The sequence below is a fragment of the Diceros bicornis genome, chromosome 8 (genome assembly GCF_020826845.1).
Source record: "Diceros bicornis minor isolate mBicDic1 chromosome 8, mDicBic1.mat.cur, whole genome shotgun sequence".
Classification (NCBI taxonomy): domain Eukaryota; kingdom Metazoa; phylum Chordata; class Mammalia; order Perissodactyla; family Rhinocerotidae; genus Diceros; species Diceros bicornis.
The window spans coordinates 34,308,260-34,334,913 of NC_080747.1; the positions used below are offsets into that span (position 1 = coordinate 34,308,260).

The 26,654-nt window shown below is 39.1% G+C and overlaps 1 protein-coding gene across 12 annotated transcripts in view; it reads left to right on the forward strand.

The window, feature by feature from the left end:
- The window catches only part of LIMCH1 (LIM and calponin homology domains 1), a 325,835-nt gene extending 303,099 nt beyond the window's left edge, over nt 1-22,736 (forward strand). For 3 of the 12 annotated variants that reach the window (XM_058546972.1, XM_058546964.1, XM_058546965.1), the window contains 10 exons: nt 1,153-1,233; nt 4,209-4,301; nt 5,374-5,475; nt 6,370-6,497; nt 8,085-8,206; nt 8,524-8,647; nt 10,693-10,770; nt 12,351-12,459; nt 14,786-14,888; nt 20,180-22,736. In XM_058546972.1, the coding sequence (XP_058402955.1) occupies nt 1,153-1,233; nt 4,209-4,301; nt 5,374-5,475; nt 6,370-6,497; nt 8,085-8,206; nt 8,524-8,647; nt 10,693-10,770; nt 12,351-12,459; nt 14,786-14,888; nt 20,180-20,205 (966 nt within the window). In that variant the 3' untranslated portion in view covers nt 20,206-22,736. Of the gene's footprint in view, nt 1-1,149; nt 1,234-4,208; nt 4,302-5,373; nt 5,476-6,369; nt 6,498-8,084; nt 8,207-8,523; nt 8,648-10,692; nt 10,780-12,350; nt 12,460-14,785; nt 14,889-20,179 lie in introns of all 12 variants that reach the window. The other 9 variants (XM_058546968.1, XM_058546966.1, XM_058546970.1 and 6 more) reach the window with 6 other exon arrangements.
- The last annotated feature ends 3,918 nt before the right edge of the window (nt 22,737-26,654 follow it).

Below are 26,654 nucleotides of genomic sequence, written 5' to 3' on the forward strand. Positions count from 1 at the left end.
TGTGTTCTCAGCCTGGAGACGCTTTCCTGGGCCAGCCCAGCCGTGCACCTGAGTGGTAGCGCGGATCTGTTGGGGGCATGGCAGGGCGGAAGGTGGGCTGGCCCAGGTGTCTTGGGCAGTAACTGGACCCATCTAAACCTTGGACAGGACTGACCCTGTCCAGCATCCCAGGCAGCCAGGGTGGGCAGATTCTGCCTGCTCCCCACCCCAGCCCAGACTCTCCCCCTGCTCCCTAACTCCTCCACCTTCACCTCACTTTTTCTCTCAAGATTCCCAGGCAATTCTAAGTGCCTCCCAAAGCTACCCATCAGAAAGGAGGGAAGGGAGCGAGCGCAGTTATGGGGAACCTGGTCTGCCTCAGCACCTGCTCTGGGTGACAGGGAAGGCCAACTTTAAACATAGCAGCCCCCTTTTGCTGGTTTCCAGGGCCAGGATGTGATTCCCCCACCCCTCACCCTCTCAATCTCATCTTCTGTGGCCTGGGTACCTGCTTTAGCTCATGCATCCTTATCCCATTATTCCCATTCACTCACTTGGTTCCCAAACTCACAAAAACCTTTTTTAAAAGACAAAAAAAGTCTTTGGGTTTGAGTGTTTGTTAAGCAGGCTCCAGGGCAGCGGCTCCCCCTTGCCTGGACCTCAGGTGGTGCTGGAGGGCATTGGTGAGTTAAATAACCCACTTTAGGGAAAGCTGGTGTAGAAAAGCAATAACAGTATAAAACATTAGTTTTATGGTGCAGCAAACACGACTTCTTACAAAATGCAGTTCTGCTCAAATAATCAGACCCATTTGTTCGGACCAAGGATCAATATGCAGAATGAATATCTTATGCTCAGGAGCATGAATACATTTAAGAAATCACTTCTAAGAGAAATGAAGCAAAAGCCTTCCCATGCCAGTGGCTAATTACTTCATGTTTTCATTAACTCCAAAAAGGTTCACAGAATCATACCAACATCTTGGACGTAAACCAAAGAGGGACTAAGATTAAAAAATGATTTCCAACCAAGAAAGAGGGCCTTTAGATATGTGAAGGCTTCTGCTTCTGCGTGTCCATCCGGGTGCCAGGCCGTTGGCTAATCGTGTCCCTTGCCCTGGCCTGGCCTTGAGGACATGGCTCAGTTCTGATCATGCTTTTATTTTCTAAGCAGTTTAAGTTCTGGGCGTGGGACCCGGAGGAGGAGCGCAAGCGACAGGAAAAGTGGCAGCAGGAGCAGGAACGTTTGCTCCAGGTAGGACTGGGTTTGCTGCTTTTTTCTTTTAGATTATGCTCTCAGTCTCTGTTGTATTAAACAGATTTTTAGCACAGGAAATGCGTGGAATCAGATTCCTTTCAGAAGTCAATGAGTCTAAGTCAATTCATTTTGTGTCCATGTGACAGAATGCCCTTTGTCTAATTCCTCCTGCCAGGAGTTACACTGATGAACACGAGGAAAGTGCATTTCACTTAAAATAAACAAACTCCAGGGGCCAGCCTGGTGGCGCAAGCGGTTAAGTGCGCATGCTCTGCTGCGACAGCCCAGGGTTTGCCGGTTTGGATCCCGGGCGCGCACCAATGCACCGCTTGGCAAGCCATGCTGTGGCGGCGTCCCATATAAAGTGAAGGAAGATGGGCATGGATGTTAGCCCAGGACCAGTCTTCCTCAGCAGAAAAAAGAGGAGGATTGGCAGATGTTAGCTCAGGGCCGATCTTCCTCACCAAAAAAACCAAAACAACTCCAAGTGTTGATTAAGGGCCAGTCCATCCATTCATCACCTCCTTAGTTGCCAAACAAATTCCAGTCCAAGTAGCAGTGGGAATGAATTATCAAAAAGCTATTGGAGAGCAAACGTGGGGAATAAAATTGGGCCTGGGTCTAGTTCCTTAAGTAGAAATGTTTGCTCCATCTTTGAGTAAAAGCTGCTAATTTTCAAATCTAGAAAAATCCTGGGAGTAGCTGTATCATGCTCCTACTTGTTTCATGCCAGTTTTGTGGAGTAACAGGACTTCAAAACGTAACCTAGTAACTTTAGAAACTAACCTATGCTGAGCACTTGGGATGTGCCGGGAACTGTGGTTGGTGCTTGACATATTTTTATGTAATTTAATCCTTATACAATTCTTTAAAGTGTGTGTTATTAGCTTGTTTGCAGTTAAAGAAACTAAGCCTCAAAGAAGTTAAAATAATTGCCTAAGGTCACACAGCTAACAAAGGTTGAACTTGGTTTCAGATCCAAGTCTGGATGACTTTAAAACTCGTGTTCTTTCCACTATATTCCCAATAGTACTGATTTTATTTAAAAAAAAAAATTATAAAGGAAAAGAATGTTAAATCTCCTTAATTTTGATGATTTTCAGCTGCTGTGTAGAAAGCAATGCATGCGAGTTTACTTATTTTTTTATCTTTTTGTTCTAATCCTTTTAGTTTATTTCCTAGGAGCCGGGAGCAAAGGGGCAGTTTAGATATTTAATTGATTGTAGTTTGGCTTTAGGTCTGGTGGTTAAGTCTGACACTTTTCAAAACTGCAGAGGGGTAAACCTTCAATACCAAAATGTTAGTTAGAACCAGATTCAGCAAAGTCCCAGAGCTGTGGGGACTTCTGGGTCCATTGGGAGACCCAGACCAGCCCTGGCCATCTGCTGTTCTCTTGGAAATCAGGTGCCCCTTCCTCACCTAAATGGTGACTAGCCAAGAGTCAGAAATTCCACGGAGTAAGGAAGACAGGCGAGTGTGCTGCCCGTTGTGGTGCTCTGTCTGTTACACTCTGCAGGGTGGCCGTGGTTACAGGTGCAGGCGTATGTATTGTTCCTGTCCCACCAAATTGTTACCAGTGTGGCATCGTGGCTTGTGGGATTTGGGGCCAGGTGTTTGTGGGAGAAGGAAGGGTGTGTGTGTGTGTGTGAGCGTGTGTGCGCGTGTGTGCGTGCTGCAGACATACCACATCTTCCACTGCCTGCATCATCAGTTCATCCTCTTGGTGAGGGAGCCAGTGGTGAGCTCCTAGAACCAATAAGCCAAAGAAGCTTTGCTTGCTTTTCAGTCCCTCTATTCTGAAAAGCCCCTGAAGTCCCTCTCTAAAACTTTACAATATTCGGTTTTTATAACAAATTTTTACCTGGAGTTAAAAGCCTGCCATGAGTTGACCAACAGTGGTTTTGCTAGAGCGTTAATAGAACATCAGGCTCCAGACAATTCCAATCAAGTCCTTTTGCTCCTAAGGTAACAACATAGCAGGTAAAACCTGGAGGAAATCTCAGTGCCTTCCCCAGGACGATAGAAGCCCAGATTTGTTTTAGCCTCAGGGAGAGGACTGACAATAATCAGCCTAAAATATTTGACTGTGTGTGGTGCACTTCAGTGATTCCTTTGTCTCTGTCATGTCAAAGATGCCATTCCCAAGGCATCCACGGGTGTCAGTTCTCGTTCTAAGCATTAATTTTAATCTCCATTTATTCATTTTTTCTAGTCAGCTGTCAGGGACTCCAGTCACATTTTTAAAGCCATCCTTACTCAGAGTATTTATTTTTTCCCCCAGAAGTGGTGACTAGTGTTGTATTGTTTCTGAAAACAAGAATGGCAGTTCTAATATGGAAGCCTTCTAATGGGCTGTTGAAAAGCTGCTCTTAATTCAGAAGTTACTTAAAGCTAGGAATTTTGATAGAAATGGCTATTTTGATAGAATGGCTACAAGCAAAGAGTAATTCAGCTGCTCAGCTAATTATCATCTCGTCCACTTTGGATCTTTCTGCATTGTCTATCTTGTAAACCTACAAGGGTATTTTTTTAAATCTTTTATTAAACTCCACCAGCGGCAATGTATTTTTATTAGTGGAACAGTAAAACTCACCTCTGAAAGGCCTAGTAAAAGCAAACCATTGGTTTAGCCTACCTCCTAGGACAAAATCCAAGTTAAGGAAGATTTTAGAATCTTTCAATTTTTCCACCTTTTCTCTTTCCATAAGAAAATGTCTATTTATATATATGAAGAACAATTCTGTAAAACACCGACAGCAGAAAAATCCAGCTCTCCGTTGGATTTTTATGTCCCTCGCCTGTTTGAGCACCACAAAATAGTCTTCCGCCTTTGCTGCATGAATCGATTAGATTCAGAATGTTACAAGAACGTAGTCTTGCAACGTATTATACAGGGTGGTTTAGAGGGGGGGAAGGTCCCAAGGACGTATGCAGGGGTCAGTTCAGAACGATCTCTGGAAATTCCATAACAGGAGAGATACCAGAAGGAGCAGGACAAGCTGAAAGAAGAATGGGAAAAGGCCCAGAAGGAGGTGGAGGAGGAAGAGCGCAGATACTACGAGGAGGTAGGAAATTCCCAAGAGGGAACCTGACCTGTAGTCCTAATTCCTCTGAGTCTGTCAACACTTTTTGTGTCTGTGGTATGTGTATGCATGTGGCTATGTCTGATTCTCTTTACTCACAGCAAAGCCCATCAACCTTTTTAAAAGAGCTCTAGGGGCCGCAAGCGGTTAGGTGCGCGCGCTCTGCTGCGGCGGCCCGGGGTTCGCCGGTTCGGATCCCGGGCGCGCACCGACGCACCACTTGCCAGGCCATGCTGTGGCGGCGTCCCATATAAAGTGGAGGAAGATGGGCACGGATGTTAGCCCAGGGCCAGTCTTCCTCACACACACACAAAAATAATAAACAAATAAAAGACCTCTAAAAGATCACAGTTCCCCCAAATTTAGTTTGTGGTTAAGGTGTGTTGAGTCGTGGTGAAGATAGACAATATAATAGTATCTGTTCTCTAGTCAGAGTCAGATTCTTGATTTATCTTAGAGAGATGACATGAAAGTATCAATTTATTTGTGTGTGTTTGAGGCAAGCATGTTTAGTAGTAGTGAATTAATTTTATGAGTATAATTTTGATATCGAGGCAAAATGAATTCTTACCACTGCATTCACTACAGAGTACTAAAAAGATTTGGAAAGGCGGAAAACTTTGTTTTGTTTTCTTTGTTTCATTTCTTTTTAGACGAACAAGTGAGACCACATTAGAGAATTTGAAGGGAGCTACATTTTATGTGTATTATCTAAAATTTGTTTATGGTTAATATTGTTGTGAATTTTATCTTCAACAACAATTTTTGTGCATAATCTGATCCCTACTAGCATTTCTAATTAGGCTTCTTGAATCACACTAACTAATTAATTTGCAAAGACTTTGTTTTTCTAAATAAAATGCTGATTTCTAAATCATTGCCCATAGAGTGTTATCTGATTACATGCTTTTAGAAATAAGACTTTTTTTAGTGCCCTGTTTGTTTGCACATAATTTTGATGTTTTTTTCCTAAAGTTCTTTAATGAAATTTTTCTCTTGACAGATATGATTTTTCATTTTTTCCCCTTTCATTAATTCCTGTCTTTCCCCTTAGGAGCGCAAGATAATCGAAGACACTGTGGTTCCATTTACTGTTTCTTCAAATTCTGCAGACCAGTCTGCATCCTCCTCTATGACTGAAGGCAGTGGGACAGTGGTGAGACCATAGATTAAAAGCAATTTGTGAAATAAGTAAGCCTAAACAGAAGTACAAAACCACAAGGACAGGTTTTCCACCGCTTTAAATCCAGGACTGGCTATTTCCCTAGAATCATGTCAGCTACTATGTGGCCATTTTACCCCATGGTACTGTCACTGCCAATGGCCAAACCCTAGAGTCATTTCCTGAGGAGCAGTAAAGTCATTACTCAGGCCAGATCTGCCCCCATGGGCTGGCAACCAACATCTTTCTGCACTGGCTGACAAAATCTCATTTAAGGAAGCCGTGTGTGGAAATGTCAATCTTACTGCCCATCCATCGTTCATTCATTCAACAGACATTTATTCCTCTCTGCCATACCATACATTCCTTTGCACTGGAGGGTAGCAGCAGGATGCGAACAGTATGCTCTCCACCAGCCTCCATGAAAATTGTTTCTAACCCACTCTTAAAATTCCACATGAAATTTACATGTGTCTTGGAGGGCTGGATAGAGCCCAGAAAGGCTGGTCTACCTCCCTATTCCCTAAATAAGGTCATGGAGGTACTGGACAGAAATCATACCAAGACCCGGATAGTCCATAGTCTGCATAAACCCATGGGCGCTAGACAGCCATTTGCCCTGAAGTGAGCTGTCCTATGACTTTGTTTTATTTTGAAAGATGGGTTTTCTAACCAATTCCTTTTTATGATAGCTTTTGAGAGAGATCCAGATTACGTATTTATTCCAAATAGTTGGAAATCTGTTACTATTCAGTTAATTTGGATGACTATTCTTTAAATTGTAGGCAATGTGATTGAAAAATGCTTCACATATCCAGTGGCCAGAGATGAGTGTTGTTCAGTGTGTTTAAAATGTTTATTTAAGATTATCCTTGTTTTCCCCTTTAGAATAAGATGGACTTGGAAAACTGTCGCGAGGAAGAACAAGAGACAAGACAGAAGAAACCATTCCAGGAGGACAACAATGACTTGTTGCTTAAGACTAGGGAAAGTGATCCACTGGAGGAAAAGGACAGGTATGAACTGTGTACCAAGCTGTCTATCAGAATTCACAAAGCCGGGCTCCGCCCGTTCACTCCCAGATAGGGTACCTATTGTTAATGCGTATCACGTTCAGCTTTGAAACGATCATTCCAGTAATACATTACATACTGCTCAAACACATTCTAATAGCTCAGAAGTTAGAGTCCTTACGCTACTGAATATGAATAGCCTTATTTTTAAATAAAGAAAAGGTGAAACTTTTTTTAAATAAGGGGAGACAATGTAGATCATCAAAGGACCATGGCATCAATTCAAAGCCCCAAACCTAAATATCACTCACCTGAAATGGTTAATGTGTCTAGAGGGATAGAGGTTGAAATGAAGTCCCACCCACTGTGGTTTTACTGTGGACCTGAACTTTGTCATTAGTATCCTCTGAGCTGTGAGAAGCCACATTTACTCTGGGTGATAATAGAAAAGATAACCAACAAATCAATTGGTTGTGGGTAATCACCCACCCATGGGTTCCAGTGTGTCAAGGGAGATCAGAACAGGGCACCCAGAAATTCCTGCAGCATTCAGAGCTAGCTCAGACAGGAGCAGAACCTGGTTGTAGCTATGGGCTATAGTGGGTTTATTGATGCCACCCCACACCTAACCTAGAAGGGACCCACAGAAACCCAGGAGGCTAGCAGTGCTCTGCCACCAGCAAGTTCTTTATGAGACAGATGTTTGCCTCTGTGGCTCTGAGATACCAGATAGATATTGATAAATGTGATGCTGTACCAGGCTGCACGCACACACATACACCATCCTCAGAGGGACCCAAAGACACGAAAGGCTATCTCAGTGTCATTTTAAAAGACTGGCCAATTGGAAAGGTTAGCTGCAAGCTGAGCTCTTCTTGTGGGATTTGCTCTGAGAATTCTCCTATGCTCATCTTCTAAAAGACTGGGTAGATTGTAGGCCATAGAAGCCTGGAGTCCAGAGCCTTTCCAGAGTCTGCAAAGCCCTTGGAATAGGACATCTGTTTCCAGTTAACACTGTTTAAAGGAACTTCTCAGTTTTATGAAATGAAAGCCACTAGTCAGGAATATTTGAATAATGCTGGTAAAATTTTATGTGAATTTTTGCTAGTTTCCAGATAGTGCCTGCTGTCATCAGGAACTATTTATAATCTCCTCCATCTCTCCTTTCTTTGCATACAGAAGCTACTGAAAGGCAAATGAATTACCATGGGCTGCCAAAGCCCCGTGTGGCCCAAATGATTTCTGCAAGAAGTCTTCTCCTGTGAAAATCTGGGAGATTCCGCTTAGCTCTGGAGTCCCTTGAAATTATTAGAATGAAGAGCTTTGTGGGCAGGGAGATGGGGAGGACAATGGAAATGATGGTTTCTCAAGCTTGTTAAATTGATGGATAATGAAAATACGTAGCATTTTACAGTATTTTAAATCCATTTTAAATCTAGTTTAAAACAAAAAGCATAAATGAACATTTAGTTAGCCCCATTTCTTTTTTCATATTGTCATTGGTACTTCGATGCCCTACGGGGTAAGATCAATCAGTTTAGTTGAGTTGCTTTTATCTCTGTTCTGAAATATATTTATTTATTTTAACAGCCTAACTCAAGGGGCCTTGACTCATTCTGAGAACCCCGGATCAAAAGGAATCCATCAGGATGATCAGCTGGATGCAGAAGCTGGGGCCCCACCCTGTGGGATGAACCCACAGCAAGCTCAGGGTAAGAATGGAGAAGACCACCCCCGATGTTTAAATTATTGTAAGACCCCTCACATCATCTAGTCAGATATGACTTCTGCTAACTGCAAGCTTCTCTTCTAGCTTGTGCTAAATAGCACAATGAATAAACTGGGTTTGTGCTAACTAGTAGCTTATACTAAACAATACAGTGATTAAACTCCCACCACCGTGTACCCAGAGTCTCCATGAAATCCCTGTGAGACCTCAGCAGGCATCAGCCCTTTAAAGAAAGGTGACTCACTAAGCACTGAGGTGACATTACCGAGCACTAAGTTTATGTTCTTTACTTGGCCTCAGATCCACCCCAGAATCAGCAGGTATCAAACTCATCAATGCACATTCTAGAAGATGTGAAGCCAAAAACTCTCCCATTGGATAAAAGCATTAACCATCAGATTGAGTCTCCGAGTGAAAGACGGAAGTGAGTAACCAAATAAGATGGATGTGGAATTCTTTTTTTTTTGAATTTATTGACTACCAAGGAGGAAAAATAAAAAAGCATGAGATGGCAAGATGTTAGCAGCATCTTTGTGCTTTCTCTCCATTGAATTTCATTGACAAGGTAACAGATGTTTATGGAAATTTGGGACATTCTTCCTGGCAAGTAAATATTCACTGTGGATTTATCAATTTGAAAAAGGCAAAATAATGTTTTTAACCCACAAATCTAAAAATTGGAAAGAATTTGCAGGCCTGTTGTACTAGTAGTTTATTTAAGTGAGTTAAATTGTCTCAGAGCCTCTTGACAAATTTTCTTTCAAGGAAAAAAATGTTTTTCTCTCATTATCATTCTCTCCCTTTAAGTGGCTACCGCCAGGGTAAATTCTAATTTGGTCAGAAACATATTTTTTACAATAATAATAGTTCCTATCATTTTTGAATCATTTCAGTATAATAGGCACTGCCTTGAGAGGTTTACATATCTCTCCTCTTCTTTTTATACATTAACTCGCTGAGCTCTCCCAATAACTTTACTGGGTTATTGTTCCCATTTTACAGGTAAGGAAATTGAGGCTCAGGGAAATTAAATAACTTATCCAAAGTACTTGACTGTTTAAGTGGTAGAAGAATTCAAAATGAACCCACAGTTCCATGATAAGATCATATTTGAGACAGAGGTTCCTTGTAATCAGTTTTAAAAATATAACATTCATTATACTTTAACCAATCATTCTACCTGGAGCCAGACCACCTGGGTTCAAATTTTGAGTCTGCCACTTGCCTGTATAAGACTGTGAGCAGGTTACTTAATCTTTCTCTGCTTCAATTTCCTCATGTATAAAATGGGAATAATAATAGTACCTACCTCATCGGGTTTTATGCCTGGCAAATAGTAAGTACTATATAGTACAGGTGATGGCGTGATAATCACGATGATGGTGATGATGATGATGATAACTTGTTTATATAAGTTCATCTTTTTACCTTATTTTTCTTGTTACATTTTTTTCTCAATACAGTGTTTGAACCATTTCCCCCTTTTCTCTTATGCCCATCCAATTTTATTTCTATGTCTAGATGACACTCAGAATCAACTGAAGCTAAAATCACATAGAAGTAATCATTATTATTATGGATTATTGCAGTGATTTTCAACCTTTTTTTTTTTAAGGCAGTAGTACTGATAGTTTAGAGTATTACGTGAAAATGTGATATTTTGAAGACAACACATTCTGCCTGAGGAGGGAGGTTTGGGTGGGCAGGCGCCTCAGGGAGTTATTTTGAAAGTGGTTAGAAGACAGATGGACTCATGCTCTGTTCATTTCTGTGTTGGCATTTCTCTTTTCCTTGGTTTTTTTTCTATGTTCTATCCCTTTCTTTATAAATGAAATTAACTTTTATAAGCAAAAGCCAAGAACTGACAGCTTAATCACAGGCAGACCTCATGTGCAACCAACACCACCTGTAAAACCGTTCTGGTAGCTTCCAGCTGGGGACCATTCTGCTTTGTAGATGCCCATGACATAGCGCTTATTCAATCTTTTGAACATTACCCCTAATCACGTGTTCCCCTGAGGAATTTATTGATGGGGGTGGAAAATACCACCTCACTGAAAAATATCTCCTTTAAGCTCTGCCCTTTATTTCTGGGCTCTTTTTAAGAGCTTTTCCCTATATCCCTACTCATCTCTCTCCTCTCAACCAGTCCGTAATTTTTATATCCAACTCCAAATGCAGTTTTAGCTAAGCAAAGAACCTGACAAAAATAAAGATTAGAAAAATATTATGCCTTTCTGTTCAACAGTGCCAGCCTGGTTTTGATATTATGCAGCCAGTGCATGTATAATCTTTGCTAGATGGAATTACTATTTTTTGTCCTTTATAAAAAAATTACCTTTAGGACACTCCATGGTCTTTTATTTGGTTGTCAAGGAAGTTTTTTTTTTCTTATCTAAATTGTCTTTTCTTGTGGGATTGGGCTTCTCTTTACTTGTCATAATTTTTGGCTCCTTTACCATATTACAGGAAAAGCCCTCGAGAGAACTTCCAGGCGGGGCACTTGTCCCCCTGTTCTCCCACCCCTCCTGGCCAGTCACCAAACAGGTACAAGAGGTCAGCCAGCCTTTCTGAGGCTGCTTTGTTTTGGCTAGAGTCTGTCGAGCATAATTTCAACCAAATTAGCGCTTGCCAAATGACTTTGAGGGATTTGCCCATCCATGTCTCTCCCCACACACGTACATAGGCAGAAGGAATCACACATTCCCCACCCGCCTGCAGTCCACGATAGAAGAAGCTGAGTGTGTGACGTTGACGCGGCTTTAATTACATTGTGTGGAACCTGCAATCTAATAATAAAATCCACCAGACAATTGCTGGGCTCCTACGTCGGCGCCTTTCGCTCCAAGACGACTTGCTCCTTCTAGGCAGGATCCGCTGATGGCTTTTACAGAGAACCAGGCGGAGGCTGAGAAACGAAACTTCATCCTTCTCTCTTACCCTACTCAAGCTCTCTAACCACTGCTTCTGGACGTTAATTGGGCCCCATGATATTCTTAAAAGCTGCCTGAGTTCCTGTTCACTGGACAGACAAATTACTGAGTACTCAGAGGTTTTCTTTGATTTAGAAATTTCATTTAACTACTGGATAAGAGGGAAATCCTAATAAATAGGGTTTGCTTAGGGCAACTCTTCCACTTTTCTCTGGTTTTCCTTTCTGTTTCTTCTGTCCCTCTGTACCCCATTGGCTTCTGAATGATACTGCATATTTTAAAATTTCTTGTGTAATCCAAGAGCTTTCCAGACAGTAGGCATCATTGCAAACTGATCTTAGTTGGGGAAAGCTGCCTTAGAGGACAGAATCGAGTGCTCTGACCTGGTGTCAGTCTGCTGAGTTTGGTTCTAGTCCATTGATGGGCACTGTACTAGGGGCTTCATGGGTACAGAGATGGGGTAGACACAGCCCTCAAGGGGCTTATAACTCAGAGAGGACGGTATGTGCCCAGATCATACTCAGAGAGTGTTTACACTGGAAGAGGTAGTAGAGATAATCTAGTCCAATCCTCTCATTTTAAAGGTGAAAGGGAAACCCAAAATGAGTTCTTTATACCAGATCACAGAACTTGGTGACAGAGCAGGGGTTGGGTCCCACAGCTGCCTGGGACCTGTTAGGCTGTATCACAATTGCCTCTCTATTTTTAAACAAAAAAATTTGTTCTTAATAAGTAAGTAAAGATGCCCTAGTGGGCGAATGAAACAATTTTCATTTTAGAAAATATGAAAGCAACATTGAAACCTTAGTAAAGCTAAACTTGATTATCTTTTGGGACTTATGAAAATATATGATAAATACATTTAATTATTTCAAGGCATTTGCTCACTGTGGTTGAATGGATTACAACACAAACCTCTTGCAACAAATAACTAAAATACACATATATACACACGTACACACACACACCAAATTCCATACTACAATGGAGGCCTATTGTATTTAGCAGTTGCTTGCAACTTCTATATAATGCTTAATTTCCTGCTCATTTTCAGTTCAGTAACTGTCATTTAATTCATGATATAAACATTTTAAAAATCCATGTTATCATTTTTTTGCATGAGGCTATATGTTGTATGTTTGACCAGCTCTTCTAAACAAAACTTTCGATTAATATATATATTTTGAAACATAGGTCTATAAGTGGGAAGAAACTGTGCTCTTCCTGTGGGCTTCCTTTGGGGAAAGGAGCTGCAATGATCATTGAGACCCTCAATCTCTATTTTCACATCCAGTGCTTTCGGGTATGTATTCATTACTCTTCTCTCTAAGTACGATTTCTTGATGTCTTTTGGCGACGTTCTGGGAAATACCTCCTGGAAATCCTGACAGCGTTTGCTTGTGAGGCCTCTCCCCGCTAGGTTCTGTAGAGGTGTGCGTGGAGTCCATCCTTCAGGATGAAACTCTCCTATCACACATCCCTCTGGGATTTTGGGTTGGAAGAACCAAAACAGATCTGTGCAATGTGTCTTTACAAAACAGTTTTTGTTGCTAAAGAGCATATACTCTAGCAGGAAGCCAAGAATGCCACCCTGGGAGGACAAAGGTACTTCTGAATCTTTTAGGGCTATGTGGATTTATTTGGAATGTAACATCTTTGCTGCCTCTTAAACTCTTGTGATTTAAGGTCAAAGGTTTTTAGTCGTGGACCTTATGGAAGATTTTCTGTCAATTAAGTGGTTATAGCTAGCTGCAAAATTGTAGGTCTCTGAATGAATATGTCTGTAATCCCAGACTGAATATCACTCCCTCTGAGAAGCTGCCCTGCTCATCCAGACTAAGGGCCTTGCCTTTGTTACAGGTCCTTACAGAACCTTTCAAGGTCCTTATCACTCACTATTGAATTGTTTAATTATCATCTCCTCTAAAAACTATCCACTCCATAAGAGCGGGGACCGTGATTCTAGTCGCAGATCTCCTGCTAATAAGTAGGTGAGCTAACCATTTATATCTGATTTATTATAAAGTTTACAAGTTGGACTATATCAGCATTTCCTTTTTTTTCCACTCATGGACACGTTGCAAATTAATCTATAATTTTTGAAGCCGAACCCCCTAGCTCTGAATAAGAGTCATTTCTTTCTCTTCATAACTCTGACGTGCTTTCTTTTTCCTTCTTGATTTTTGTTCTGTTTCTTGTTGGTAGCTCCTTCACCTATAAAGTAAACTTGCATGGGCTTAAAATAACTCCTTTACCTATTTGCTAAGAGAAAGTGAGTGAAGTTGTCCCAAAGTTATTAATTTAATAATATCAGTAATCACTGGAAAGCAAAACTTATCATGGACAAAACAATATGGATACTTTATTAGACTCAATTTATTAATATTATTATTGTAAAATTAACCTAGATAATGTATATCTAAATTGTCTAAGAGTTTTTTGAGGCTCAAAGAATATATTTTTAAAATTTCATGGTAATTCCAAGATAATATGTTGCAGCATCACAGTTTGTTCTCAGAAACTTTATCAGAACTCAAAGTAATCAAGGTGCCAAAGAGTCTTTGTGGATTCTCCAGGGATAGGAGCCTTGCCTTCTTAGCTGTCAAAGCGTTTTTTCTCTCTAATCCTTCACTTCCTGGAGCTGACCTGATTGATGCTTAAAGGTACATCGCCTCTTAGATTTATCCCCTACCCTTGCGATGAGGATGCAGCTTGTAACATAATTTGGAAGAAGTCTTCCTCTGCCCAAGTGATCTTAGAGCATGAGTCTGGGGCTGGCCCTCTTCTCCTGAGCTGGGTACTGATTCCCCTACAAGAGGCTGGCATCTGAACCAACCTCCACTGCCACCTTCTCTGGTACAACCAGTACAGTGTTTCCCACAGTCTCCTTCTGCACTCAGCTGACTTGGCTGAAAGGAGTTGCCTTCCCAGTGGATTTGTTACTCTGGTATTACTGGCTTTAATGTGGAAATATAAGATGGAATAGCTATTTCGTAGTAATTCTGATCTGGTAGAACATGCCAACAATGCTGGATAGCATCTAAAGATTATTCACAGACAAATTTCAATTGATAATCTGTGGGCCATGTGTTTACTTAAAACCACTAGGATTTAATCTTTTTAAAATGATTCTTCATCTTTTTTTTTTTTTAATTTTTTGTTTATTGCAGTAACATTGGTTTATAACATTGTAAAAATTTAAGGTGTACATCATTATACTTCTATTTCTGCATAGATTACATGATGTTCACCACCAAAATACTAATTACAACCCAGAGGGAGAAGGTGTGGTGATTCTTCATCTTGATTGAGAAACGGTGCATTAGAGAGATTAACAGGCTAGGCTTTGGGATCAACTCGACACCACTTACCAACTTCACAACCTTGGACAAGTCAGTTAACTTCTCTGAACCAATGTCCTCTGTAAAATGCAAGGAGTTAGGATAAAATGCTAAAAGTACATTGTTGCTGTAAGTCAACTGTTAGTGCAACATCTAACACACAATAGATGCTAAACAAATGCAGAGGTCATAGAAGTGATTGTTGTGCTACTCCTGTAAACAGTAACTAAGCATTATAAAGAAACAATTCCTATGCACCTTATGACTTCTGTTCTTTCTACCCTACAGTGTGGAATTTGTAAAGGACAGCTTGGAGATGCAGTGAGTGGGACGGATGTTAGGATTCGAAATGGTCTTCTAAACTGTAATGATTGCTACATGCGATCCAGAAGTAAGTACTGGGGTGAAATACCTCGAGATGAGTGAGTGCATTCATATGCCTTTTGTAGGGCCCAATTTAGGAATTCAATTATTTCTCCCCATCAGCTGACACTCCTACCCTGAGGGAAAGATTTATTAGCATCTAGGTTAAAGAAATTGTAATGAAATAACCCCTTGTTTACCACTTGTTTCTTACCAGAAGTTACTGCTACAGTGTGGCCAAATTCTTTTTATCCAGAAGTGCATTAACACACCAGCAGATAGAACTGTAGACCAAGTTTGAGACATTGGCTGAGCTCACCATAGAGATTTTGGTGAGATAGAAGGAAGATATAAGGTCTGTGCAGCACCCTTCACTTGTTGAGGCATATCTTTAGAAGACCAGTGCCATTTGGGGGATGGTTTCAGTGTGAAGAGTGGCTCTCCATTGTTCATCAAATCAAGCACCAACTCCTCAACGTCTACATGCCCTAACTGCAGGAGTTTCATGACATGATGTGGTTTTGTTCCCAACTAAATTCAAAGTTCCTTGAGAGACAAAATGATGGGTTCTGCTTCTGTGTGAATCCCTGAGCTACTCCAAAATACCTTAGTGTACAATCAGAGCTTTACAAGTGTGTGCTGCCTTAAAGCTCCCTAAGCAGCCTGCCCTCCAATCTTGTTTCTGGGTTTCCTACCGTAGAAGGTTCATGTTACTTTCAGGGGCACCAGAGGGTGCTGTTGCCCGGCTGCTGTTTCAAAAATCTGAAAATAACCAGTGGCTGGCCTCAGAATCCTCCCTCACTCTCCCTCATAAGTGTAGTCCTTCTGGTGGATAACTAGACAGCAGGGGACTCTTCTGTGCAAATTCATCAGTCAGAGACTCTTAAAATAAAAATGGGAATGAAGACATGGAGTTTGAAATTCCAGAATGTTTTATTATTTCTCAAAGTGAGTGAAGTAACATTTTACAGCTTTTTTAACATGGGTCTGTAAATCTACAAAACTGAAGACTTTAAGAGTAAAAATTGAAATCAAGTTGTTTTATAGCTATAGATTTAGTAAATCCAGAGAAATATATATATGTATTTTAATAAAATTATGGGAACTAAAAATTAAATCAAACCCAGGTGGTTTTGGTCTATGATAAACATTTGATTTGAGGTCAAAACTGTTCCAACTTAGAGCTGCTACCATATATTTATATTATATATATTTATACCAGGTATATATAATGTGTGTGTATATATATGGTATAAATATGTATATAATATTGATACTGATTTTTATACTATGTTTTGCATATATCAAATATCGTATAAATAGTATACCATATATATCCCATAAGTATATATACATGCATACACAAATACATGTATAATATATGATAATTATATATATTACTTAAACTGGATTTTCATTTGTTTGTTTTGTTTTTATACATTGGAACGGACAACTAAACCCTTTTTTCCCCAGGTTTCAAAGTGATTTTTCCTATCATCTATAAATTACACTTTTTCCCAGCCTCAGTGAACCAGCTGAATGTGAATCGTGGAACCAGAAGAGGGCACTGTTAGGTTGAAGGACTGTTGAACAGATTTGTAGGTTGAAGGACTGTTGAACAGATTTGAAAAGTGCTGTAAATCTGAATTTCTTTCATAATTTAAAGTGCTTGAAGGATGCCAGCAGAGAACAAACCTGAACCCACCTCTGATGACAGTGACCTGTTTTCATCCAGATTTTTATTTTAATTGAGAAGTTGGATGATTCATTGTCGTTTGTTTTGGAAATTAGCTTTTCAGATCTAGGCCAGCAGTTTTTCTCTTATGTGTACGAACATAAAGGGCATTAACTGCTTTTAATTCCAAATCTAACGACAAGAACTGTGGAGTTCCTCTAACAGTCTCATAAGATGAAAAATAAGTGATTTGGAGGTAGACTAAAGATATGATTTTTTCCTTGTTTATTTTATATTTTTAATGCAATATTTTACTAGGATTTTTTTTAGAATGCTAAGATACTAAGAAGACAGCAAAAAAGCTCATTATCTCTCTGCCTAGGTAACCTCTATAGACATTCAAAAGAATAAATAAGTAAAAGTTCTAAATGGTATAAGGTTAGAAAAATTGGATTGTTTAGAAAGATACCAAATTAAAAGTAAAAATCTCCAAAGTTCACCACCGTAATCACTTTCTAATAATTTTTGGGGAGAGGGGCAGAATGTATGTTTGTAAATGTGTACACACACACAGGTGTGTGTATGTGTGTGTGTGTCTGTGAGAGATGCATGTACCTGCATGTGTGTTGGTTTTTATTTCACAAGGGTAATCGCATAGTCACAGTGATCTGTGCTTAGTTTCTGTTGCTGTTGTTTTTAACTTAGTGATATATCTTGGCAGTTTTTCCATATAACATATTCTTTCTCTTCATTCTTTTTAGTGGCTTTCTAAATAGCTACATACAATCCCATCGTATAGACTCACCATAATTTAAAGCTGACTCTCTATGAATGAACACTTTGGTGGTTTTCTATTTTTTAATATTATTTTTTAAATGCTCCAATGAACATACTTGTATGCATATTGTGATTAACATTTGAAAGCATTTCCATAGGGTAGAGTCTGAGCAGTGGGACTGCTGAGTTAAAAGGCTTTTTAAATTTTCAGACTACTTGCCTAATTATCTTCCAGAAAAGTGCACTCTCCCTGCAAAGTCTGAGAGTCTCTCTCTCTCTCCACGCCTATGTCAGCTCTGGATATCATCAAACTTTAGAAATTTCCATTCTGCTAGGTGGAGAAAAAACTTCATTGCTTTGATCTGTGTATCTTTAATTATAAGTGAGTTTGAACATCTTTTCATATGCTTATTCATCATTTATATTTCTTTTTCCATAAAACGCTTCTCTATTCTTTACCCATTGTTCTATTGGCACTTGATTTGTATGAGTTCTTTGTAAATTAAAGAAATTTTCCTTTTGTCTTGTATTTGCTGCTTATTGCATTTATCATTGGCCTTTCCACTTTGTGACTTTTTTCATAGAAAAGATTTTCATTTTAGTAATTAAATATATCTTTTTGTTTTCCTTTTTGGATTCTGGGTTTTGTGTGTCCTACTTAGAAAAACTCTCCTTACTCCAATGACATAGATAAATTTAACTGAGATTTCACCTAGAATTGTTTTCTGTTTTCTTTTTCCCGTGTAAATATGTGATCATCAGGAATGCATGTTGGAGTAATAGCTATCCAGCTTTTATTTTCCAATTAGCAAATTGTGTGAATAACACTTAATGAATAATCCCTTTTATTCTTACTAATTTGAAATGCCAACTTTCTCTTAAACTAAGTTCCCATGTATGTTTGGGTCTATTTCTGGATATTTTATTATGTTTTATTAACCTATTTATTCTCCAGTATCAAATAGTTTTAATTATTATAGCTTCATAATATGTTTTAATATTGAGTAATAGTGGCCACCTTCTCTCCAATTATTTTTTCCAAATTTTCTTAACCCTTCTCCCGTGTTTATTTTTCCAGATAAATGTTAATATCATTTTAGGCTAAACTTTAGTTAAGTCAACACATGACAAGGAGAGTGACCAGCACATCTAAGAATACTGCTCATTTCTTTCTTGATGTCATATGAAAAAAATGTATAGCTTAGAAGTGAATATGGGCCGGCCCCGTGGCTTAGCGTTTAAGTGCGCGCGCTCTGCTACTGGCGGCCCAGGTTCAGATCCCGGGCGCGCACCGACGCACCAGTTCTCCGGCCATGCTGAGGCCGCATCCCACATACAGCAACTAGAAGGATGTGCAACTATGACATACAACTATCTACTGGGGCTTTGGGGAAAAAAAAAAAAGGAGGAGGATTGGCAACAGATGTTAGCTCAGAGCCGGTCTTCCTCAGCAAAAAAAAAGAGAAGGATTAGCATGGATGTTAGCTCAGGGCTGATCTTCCTCACCAGAAAAAAATAAAAAAAAAGAAGTGAATAGGTGGAGGGGATAATAATTGGCTAAAGAAGTATAAATACACTCAAATTGGTTGAATATACCCCAGATGCAATAAAAGAGTCAGAATGGAAAGAAATGGCTAAAAAATCATTTTTTCTTTCTTTTTTATTTGACTTTGACGTGAGTTGAGAAGAGGGGAGATGGATAGATGTGAGGGGTGGTTTACATCATAGGCATTCGAAGTGAGACCAAATAATGTCATTGTGTGGAATAATAAAGCCTGAATATATAATCCGATTTTCTTCAAGTAACTAGTCACATTTAAATGAAATTTTTCCTTGGAGGGGAAAAATTGCATAACAGCATATTAAAATGCAATTCCTAAAAGCAATGTAAACAGTTTTTGAGTTCGTATGTAAATGGGAATGGAAGTGCAGAACAAATTACCTGTCATGAATCAAGCCACCACATGTTTAACTGGTGCCATTTGTGCTTGGGTGCTGGATGGCTGTGTCTTTGTGTCTATTCCATCATTCACTCTCGTGAAATGCACTTAACACAATCTCCCTGGGGTCTTTTCCAGTGTTGTGATTGCCTCATCACAACCCTAAAATGAAGGAGAACCCTTGTGAAGGTTCAGCAGGAAATATGAAACCAAAACAATCCTTCCTAGATAGGGTTGCCAGATAAAATACAAAATGCCCAGTTAATTTTTTGTTGTTGTTGCCTTGTTAAGTTTGAATTTCAGATAAACAATGAAATTTTTTTGTGTATATATATGTCTCAAATATTGCATACTTAGTGTTTAGCACAAGTCTATCCCAAACATCACATGGAATATACTTATACTAAAAAAAATGTTTGTTGTTTATCTGAAATTCAAATTTCGCTGAGTGTTCTATATTTTTATTTGCTAAATCTAGCAATCCTATTTCTAGATCAGATGTCAAATTCCTCCTATTGCAATGTATTTATTCTTAGAGAAGCCAAAACCTAAAGAAACTGAGAGAAGAGAGATTAATTTCTTGCTTACTGGCCCCAGAAGACAAGGTAGAAAACTTGAATGGAGATCATTTGACTTAGGGTGAAATCCGGAGGATTTCAACCAAATTTTACAGGGCATGTGAATCACTCGGGCTCCTTTTCAAGTTCTGGGATGGGGCTCGAGAGTCTGTATTTCAGCAAGCTCCAGGTAACAGCAATACTGCGTCTCCCTGGACCACACTTGGAGTAGCCGGGTGGGACAAGTTTCCCCTCCCTAGAGGGAAGGGACTTTGGCAGAGGTCATTGCTAATTTGGGGAATTTTTTAATGTCTGAAGCAAGAAGCACTGACTACTTTAACCAAATGTTGCTCTGATTTCTTTATCATAGGTGCTGGCCAACCCACAACATTGTGACGTGGTTTTCAAGATTCCAGATCACTCACCATTTCTTTATTGAGACTGTCCCCTGGCAATCGTTTAACAAAATCCTAAGTGCAGGGACTTCTCATTATTCATCATCTAATTTCTGAAAGCCTATTCTAAAAAATGGTATCTGTTCTTTTGTAGCACAGTGTTTGTTTTTCCTGGGTTTTTTTTTTTTTTTTGCATTTGCACGGTATATGCAAAAGAATATTGAATTGTAATGATCCTGAATAGTTCGAAAAAAGGTCTTAGCATGGTAAAACAGGCTTACAGTTTAAAAAGTGTTATTCTCTTCTTGGGGGATTAATGAGATAAATGATGCAATAAATCTGTTTTGTTTTAGTATTTCTAGGAATTAAACACTTTATGTTTACAGAATTGAGCTGCAGAAAGTGCAAGACATGCCAATTTGAGATGTGGTCTTCTAAGACAGGAGCATACGATTAATGCATTTCAGAAACTAAAAATCACATCCTATAGCTCTGAGCTATAACTTGTTTTTAATGCAAAGACGCTAGTCTGATAATATATACTGTAATCTGAAACATTTGTGTTACTTACCTTTTGAAGTAGAAGTCATACCAATAAATTATTGCACCGTTAGTATTAGATTTTGTGTACTTTGGAAATTATGTCATTAATATAGGCTGGTCCATCAAATAAAGAGAGCCCTTGCAATATTGGCTAGACTTACACTCTGGGATGTTGCCCAAGGGTAGGAAGAAACCAGAGGGAAATATTTCAGTCATCGTTTCCAAAGTTATTACCAAAATCTGTGAGGAAGTTTAATCTTCAAAAGAGTGGTGGGTCAATGATAGCCATGAGGGTATTGTTGCTTGCTTCTCTTCAGGCTCTAGATTCAATAAGAGACTTAATGTGAGGCATGTGGAAGCTCTCATCGAGATCAGTCCATCATTAGGTGTGACCACTGCTCACCCTTGCCTGCAAAGTTCTCCTTGAGGGCCTGAAGCACAGGTGTCTAAAGAAAAGCACTAAGTCCTTCCTAATAGAATCCAAATGACATATGACGTGATAAGCCACTGATGTGTGATCAGCAAGAACCAACAGCTCACACTGTGCCCTGCCCACTCTAACGGATATCTGCTCTCCTTCATTCTCCTCCATCACCAACTCTCTTTACTATCAAGAATTCTGGACCTTGCTCATGGAGAAGTTTAGAGAGGAACTCTTGTGGAGAGCTGGTTTATTTTTTTGCCCTGTGTGATGAGTTTCAGCAGGCCAAGAAAGGAATCAAGTTACTAAAAACCATCACGTTTTAGATCTCCAGGCTGTTTTTTCTTTAAGACTGGGGAAAGGAGAACTATTTATTCTGCCTTAAAATGATGGCAAATAAGTGAAGACAATATTTTGTGAATGTAGACTATGGATATACTCCTAATAGGTTAAAGTAGTCATAAAAGGAGATCAAGTAGATGTTTTTCTGTTGTTATGTAAGCAATAATTTTTTTCTGTGTCTTACTGAGTATGGCTAACAATTATTTATTTACATGCTAGACGATTCTCTGCATGCGGGTTCCATGTAAGTGCAGAAATTTCCTCAGCCACTGGAGGTGTTTTGACCATTTTGTCATTTGGATGAGCTGTTGTTAGACTGAAATTTACACATCACTTCATTAAAAATTGTGCCTTAGAAAATGCGAAGCTGTTGCACATAGCCAGTGATGAATTGTGGATGCAGTACATTGAGGAAAGATGAAGTCACTTCCAAGTCCCAAGACTTCTCATGGAGGTGTTTGCTGTTTTACAGGAAAAAAAAATTTTAAGAAAATAAAAATAAAAATAGAAAAAATTAAAAAGAAAAAGAAAAAGTTTTGAAAATGTACAGATCAAGTCCAATATTTTGATTAAGCACCTGCATGTTTTATTAAATATTTTGATAATGTGGATGTTTACACTTTGCATGATATTAGCAGAGTACTTTACCACAAATAATGCACAAAACATGTACAATATGATCATTCATAACCGATTTTTATAGAATACTTTTTACATGTGGAACTCCATCCATTATGTAAGGATTATATGAATATTGCACATTCTCTTCTGGTTTCACAAACCCATTTATACATATTTCTTAGTGAGACTCATTGTACATGTATTGAAGCTAGAATCGAGTCAAGAAAAATAAAGCCCCATTCTCCAGCTGTGAAATGTGCTTTCCCATAATGAACAATAGTCACCAGCACAGAATAATCTCCAACATTTTCTAAATTCTAATTGCCAACTGTTTCTATTTATATTTGATTTATATTTCATTTGGAGTCTGTTACATGGCAGCTTGGGCAGACTAGATCTCGTTTTTCCCAATGCAGAATAACGAGTATGATCTATTTCTTTTCAAATAATCTTTGAGATCCTCGGGAAAAAAAAATACTCTGCTCCATTGAGCTACAATGTAAATGTGTTTGTTTAAAAAACAGATGAGGCAACTGAGTGATTTATTGTTCCTGAGGAAGTATATCTGATTTTTTTTCTCATACTCCAAAAGCTAGTCCCTTCTTTTTCTTAAGAAAAAATGGGTAACTCTTTGTTTTTCACTAGCCAACTTTCATGACATTTCCTCATTCTTTCTATGTAATAGAGTGTTATTAATGCGATACATAGTATAGTTATCGATACACAGTGTAAGACTTAACGAACTGAAATGATCCACCTCCTATGTGAGTCCGTCCAAAAGATGTTACTGTTCTGGGTGGGCCAATGTTCTATATCAGTTACACTAACCTTCATTTAAAATATTTATTCTAAAATGCCTCTGAGAAATAGTAAAAAATAAAAATAAAAAGTTGTCTAAAATGCAACAGCTTTTATAGTAAATGTACATTTATAAATAAAATACTCAAATCAACCTTCTATTCCATTGATTTTGGGGGCAGTGGGGAGTTGGTTTTCTTACTTGGGGAAGAGAGGATCAAGCTCTCTTGCCCTCGTAGCTTTTGGTCTGGGGTTACCGAGTCAGATCATGGCAATGATGCATGTCTGCTTATGCATATTGATGCATTGTTGAGGTCAACTGTTTAAGGCAAATGAAACTTACCAGCTGGTTGTAGAAGTCACTAAGGAATCGCCCTCCACTGAAAGATTCAAACTCCTTGAAATGAGACACACAAAAACCAGGAGAGACCATGCAAATGCCAGTGAAAATCGTCTGAAACAACTAAGTAAGGGTCAGCTTCCCGCACTGGCTAGAGCCTGCACTGGCTAGAGAAAACCAAGTTAAGCCGTTTAAAGTCACTTTATTCTGCCACTTGCTCCAGCACTGCCCCAGTGTTCCCTCTCGCTGTATATATAAGTCTGTTTCACTGAGGGCCTTTTTTCTCTGTTGGTGAGCCAGGAAATATGCTGCAAAACAGTGGCATCCTGCTGTTACTGATAATTTTCCAAAATACACATTTACCTTGCTTGGTACTCTGTCCCACATTTGTAGGTGGTGGTAATAGCAAGCAAATTCCTTGAAAGGTCCCATCACTTTAAGATGCAATATTCTAATTGCCACCACAAGTTGTATTCTGCTTTTTCTTGCAAAGTTTGGTAGGCAGTTAGTAGTTGCTGCTCTTTCTATAGAAAAGTGAATTCTTTGCCTTTCATAAGAGAGTGTTAGTAGGTACCAGAGTGGTTTGATATATCCATTGTTATTTAAATGAAAATCCATTCAACTACAATGAATTTCAAGACAAAGAAAAGATTGTTCTAACTTGTGATCTACAAAAAATGTTTTTATTAAAAGAAAAACATTTTACGTCAGATATGTTGAACTAGCTTTCTTTCCATTGACTTTTTTCAAGACCTAAGGACTCCTTTTTAGGGTCCTAATCTAGACTACAAAAGCTCCCTCCCCATCCTTTGGCATTGTCTAAGTCAGGGGTTACAAACTCAAGTGACTGGAGGGACCAGTTAGGCATTGTAAACAAGAACCAGAAGGGGATAATAGAAAGTGGTGTAGACTATGGCAAACTGAAAAACCAACAGTTCTGTAAAAGGAAGGAGGCAGCTAGCTGACTCCAACCAATTGTGTTCATATGAAATCTCCAGCTTTTTATTGTTTGTTTGTTTGTTTGTTTGCTGAGGAATATTCACCTTGAGCTAACATCCATTGCCAATCTTAAAATTTTTGTATGTGAGCTGCCACCATGGCTTCTGACAGACCAGTGATGTAGGTCCGCTCCTGGGAACCGAACCTGGGCCACTGAAACAGAGCATGCTGAACTTAACCACAAGGCCGCCAGGGCTGGCCCCAGCTTTTTAAATGTTGACAGCAATTCCAAACGTTTTCCAACGCAATGCCAACCAACATTTTGAGGCTCCACAAAATATATCTGCAAGTCCAATTTTGTTCTCAGGCCACCAGTTTGCAACCTATGGCTAAATCTTCTCTTTGCTTTTCTATCAGCTACTACTAACTTGCTCTGCTATGAGTCATTTCATTTGACAAATATATCAAGAAATAGCCATGCAAAATACTTGCTTTCAGAGTGTCTTGGGTCATTCAGAGAAAGAAGCTAACAGCCATTAATCAGTGGGTGGTGTTGCTACAATTTATAACACTTTGGGGTAGCATGATTGGTATACTGTCCTCAAGGATTACTATTTTACAAGCACCTGTGTTCAGTGTTTTGCTGAACCATGTCCTTCCCCTTAGTAGTTTCCTTCTTTCTTCTGAATGACTCAAAAGGACAGAAAAGCACACAAATATACAAAGTAGAATTTTTCCTAGACTTATTTAGCGTCATTTTATCAAATGTACTTTTGCAAGCATTGTTGTATTTATCAAAAAGCATTTCTGGTATGTGAGAAGTTATATGCGTGCCTCCCCATTTTACAGATGAGAAATGGAGGTATAAAAGGAATAAATGACTTATTCTGAATGAGTATAAGATTTTACATGATTATTTCACCAACAGTCCCCGATACGGGACAATTAGGTTAACTTGCTATTCAGCTGTGCCTGGCTTTCGTGTGTGGAACCTCACGTGACACCAACTGGGAGGACCCCTGAGCATTAGCTGGACTTTGGTAGGATTTAATCTGCACTCAAGCAGAGACTAGAATGCTCGTTTTATAGTAACTTTACACTTATAAAATACTCAAATGGACTTAGTATTCCATTGGAGTTTGATTTCTTTCTCTGGGAAGAGAGAATAGAGCTGTCTCTTATGGCATGGCCTTGGACACTTTGGTGTTTGCTGGAGTGGAGGCTCCACACCATCCACCCGCCTGGCCAGAGCCCTACTGACCTCTCCCCCAACACACTCCATCTCCAAAGCCTCCCTCCCTGCCTCCCAATTCTGGCCTCCAGAGTTGGGAAAATCTAGCCCTGCCTGATAGATAACACATTTGTCCAGCCCAACTTTTGTTTCACAGTCGGACCTCCACTTTCTCAAACTCAGTAGCCAAGGCCTGAACAAAGGAAGGGCCTCTTTCTAACCACTCTGATGGGGAGAAAACACTGAGGGCACACCACATTGACTCCTGTATTACAAGAGTATTTCACCGCAAACAGATTCATTGATACATTAATCAAGGCGTTTCATTTTTTCAGCAGGAATAATGACATTTTCGGTGAAAGCCTGTTTTCTTTGTTGTCCACCAAGGAGATAGAGAATTATTTCAGCAGGCCCTGTTGGTTTAGAAAATGCCTTGACTGAAAGTGACTGAAGCATAACTATAGGAAGACCCTATCAAACATTGTATCAAGCACTACGCTCTCTCTACGGTACAGCATTAAGTACTATCCCAAGCTCTGATCCTAGAACATTCAGCAGTTCCTTCTGAAAGGAAGGAAAAGTTGTGAGGATAATAGTTCGTATTTTCTAACACTTTGAAAATTAAGAAGCTGCATCTTGTTTGTATGATAACAGTCTAGGAAACAAGTGGAATATTTGATTAGACAAATGGAGAATGCCTCTTCTGAGATGATCCAAGAAACTTTGAAAAGAAGGCATAATCAAAAGAATTTGCCTGACCAATCAGTAAAATTTACTGTAAAGATAACAATAAAGTACAATCTTGGGCAAGAATTGATATATTAATTATAATTAATATAGCAAAGAATATGGCCAAAAAACAGACCTAAATAAACAAAGATGTTAGTGTATAATAAAAATCGTATCACAAATCAATGGATAAAGGAGAGGCAGTTGATTAATGTCATCTCTTCACAGTAAAATTAATTCCAGATGAAGTGTTAAGTGCAAAAAACAAAGAAAAACATAAAAAGAAAGAATAATGGGTTTAAATATGTTTACATATATACGCAATAAAGGGAATTTTAGGCAAAATTTAAAAGTAATGGAAAACTGGGGGATATAATGCCAACAAATGTGACAAAGGGTTAATATCCTTAACATATGAAGTCCTTTATATAGCAATAGAAAATGGGCAAAAGGTGACAAAAAATGCAAATGGCCAATAAACATGAA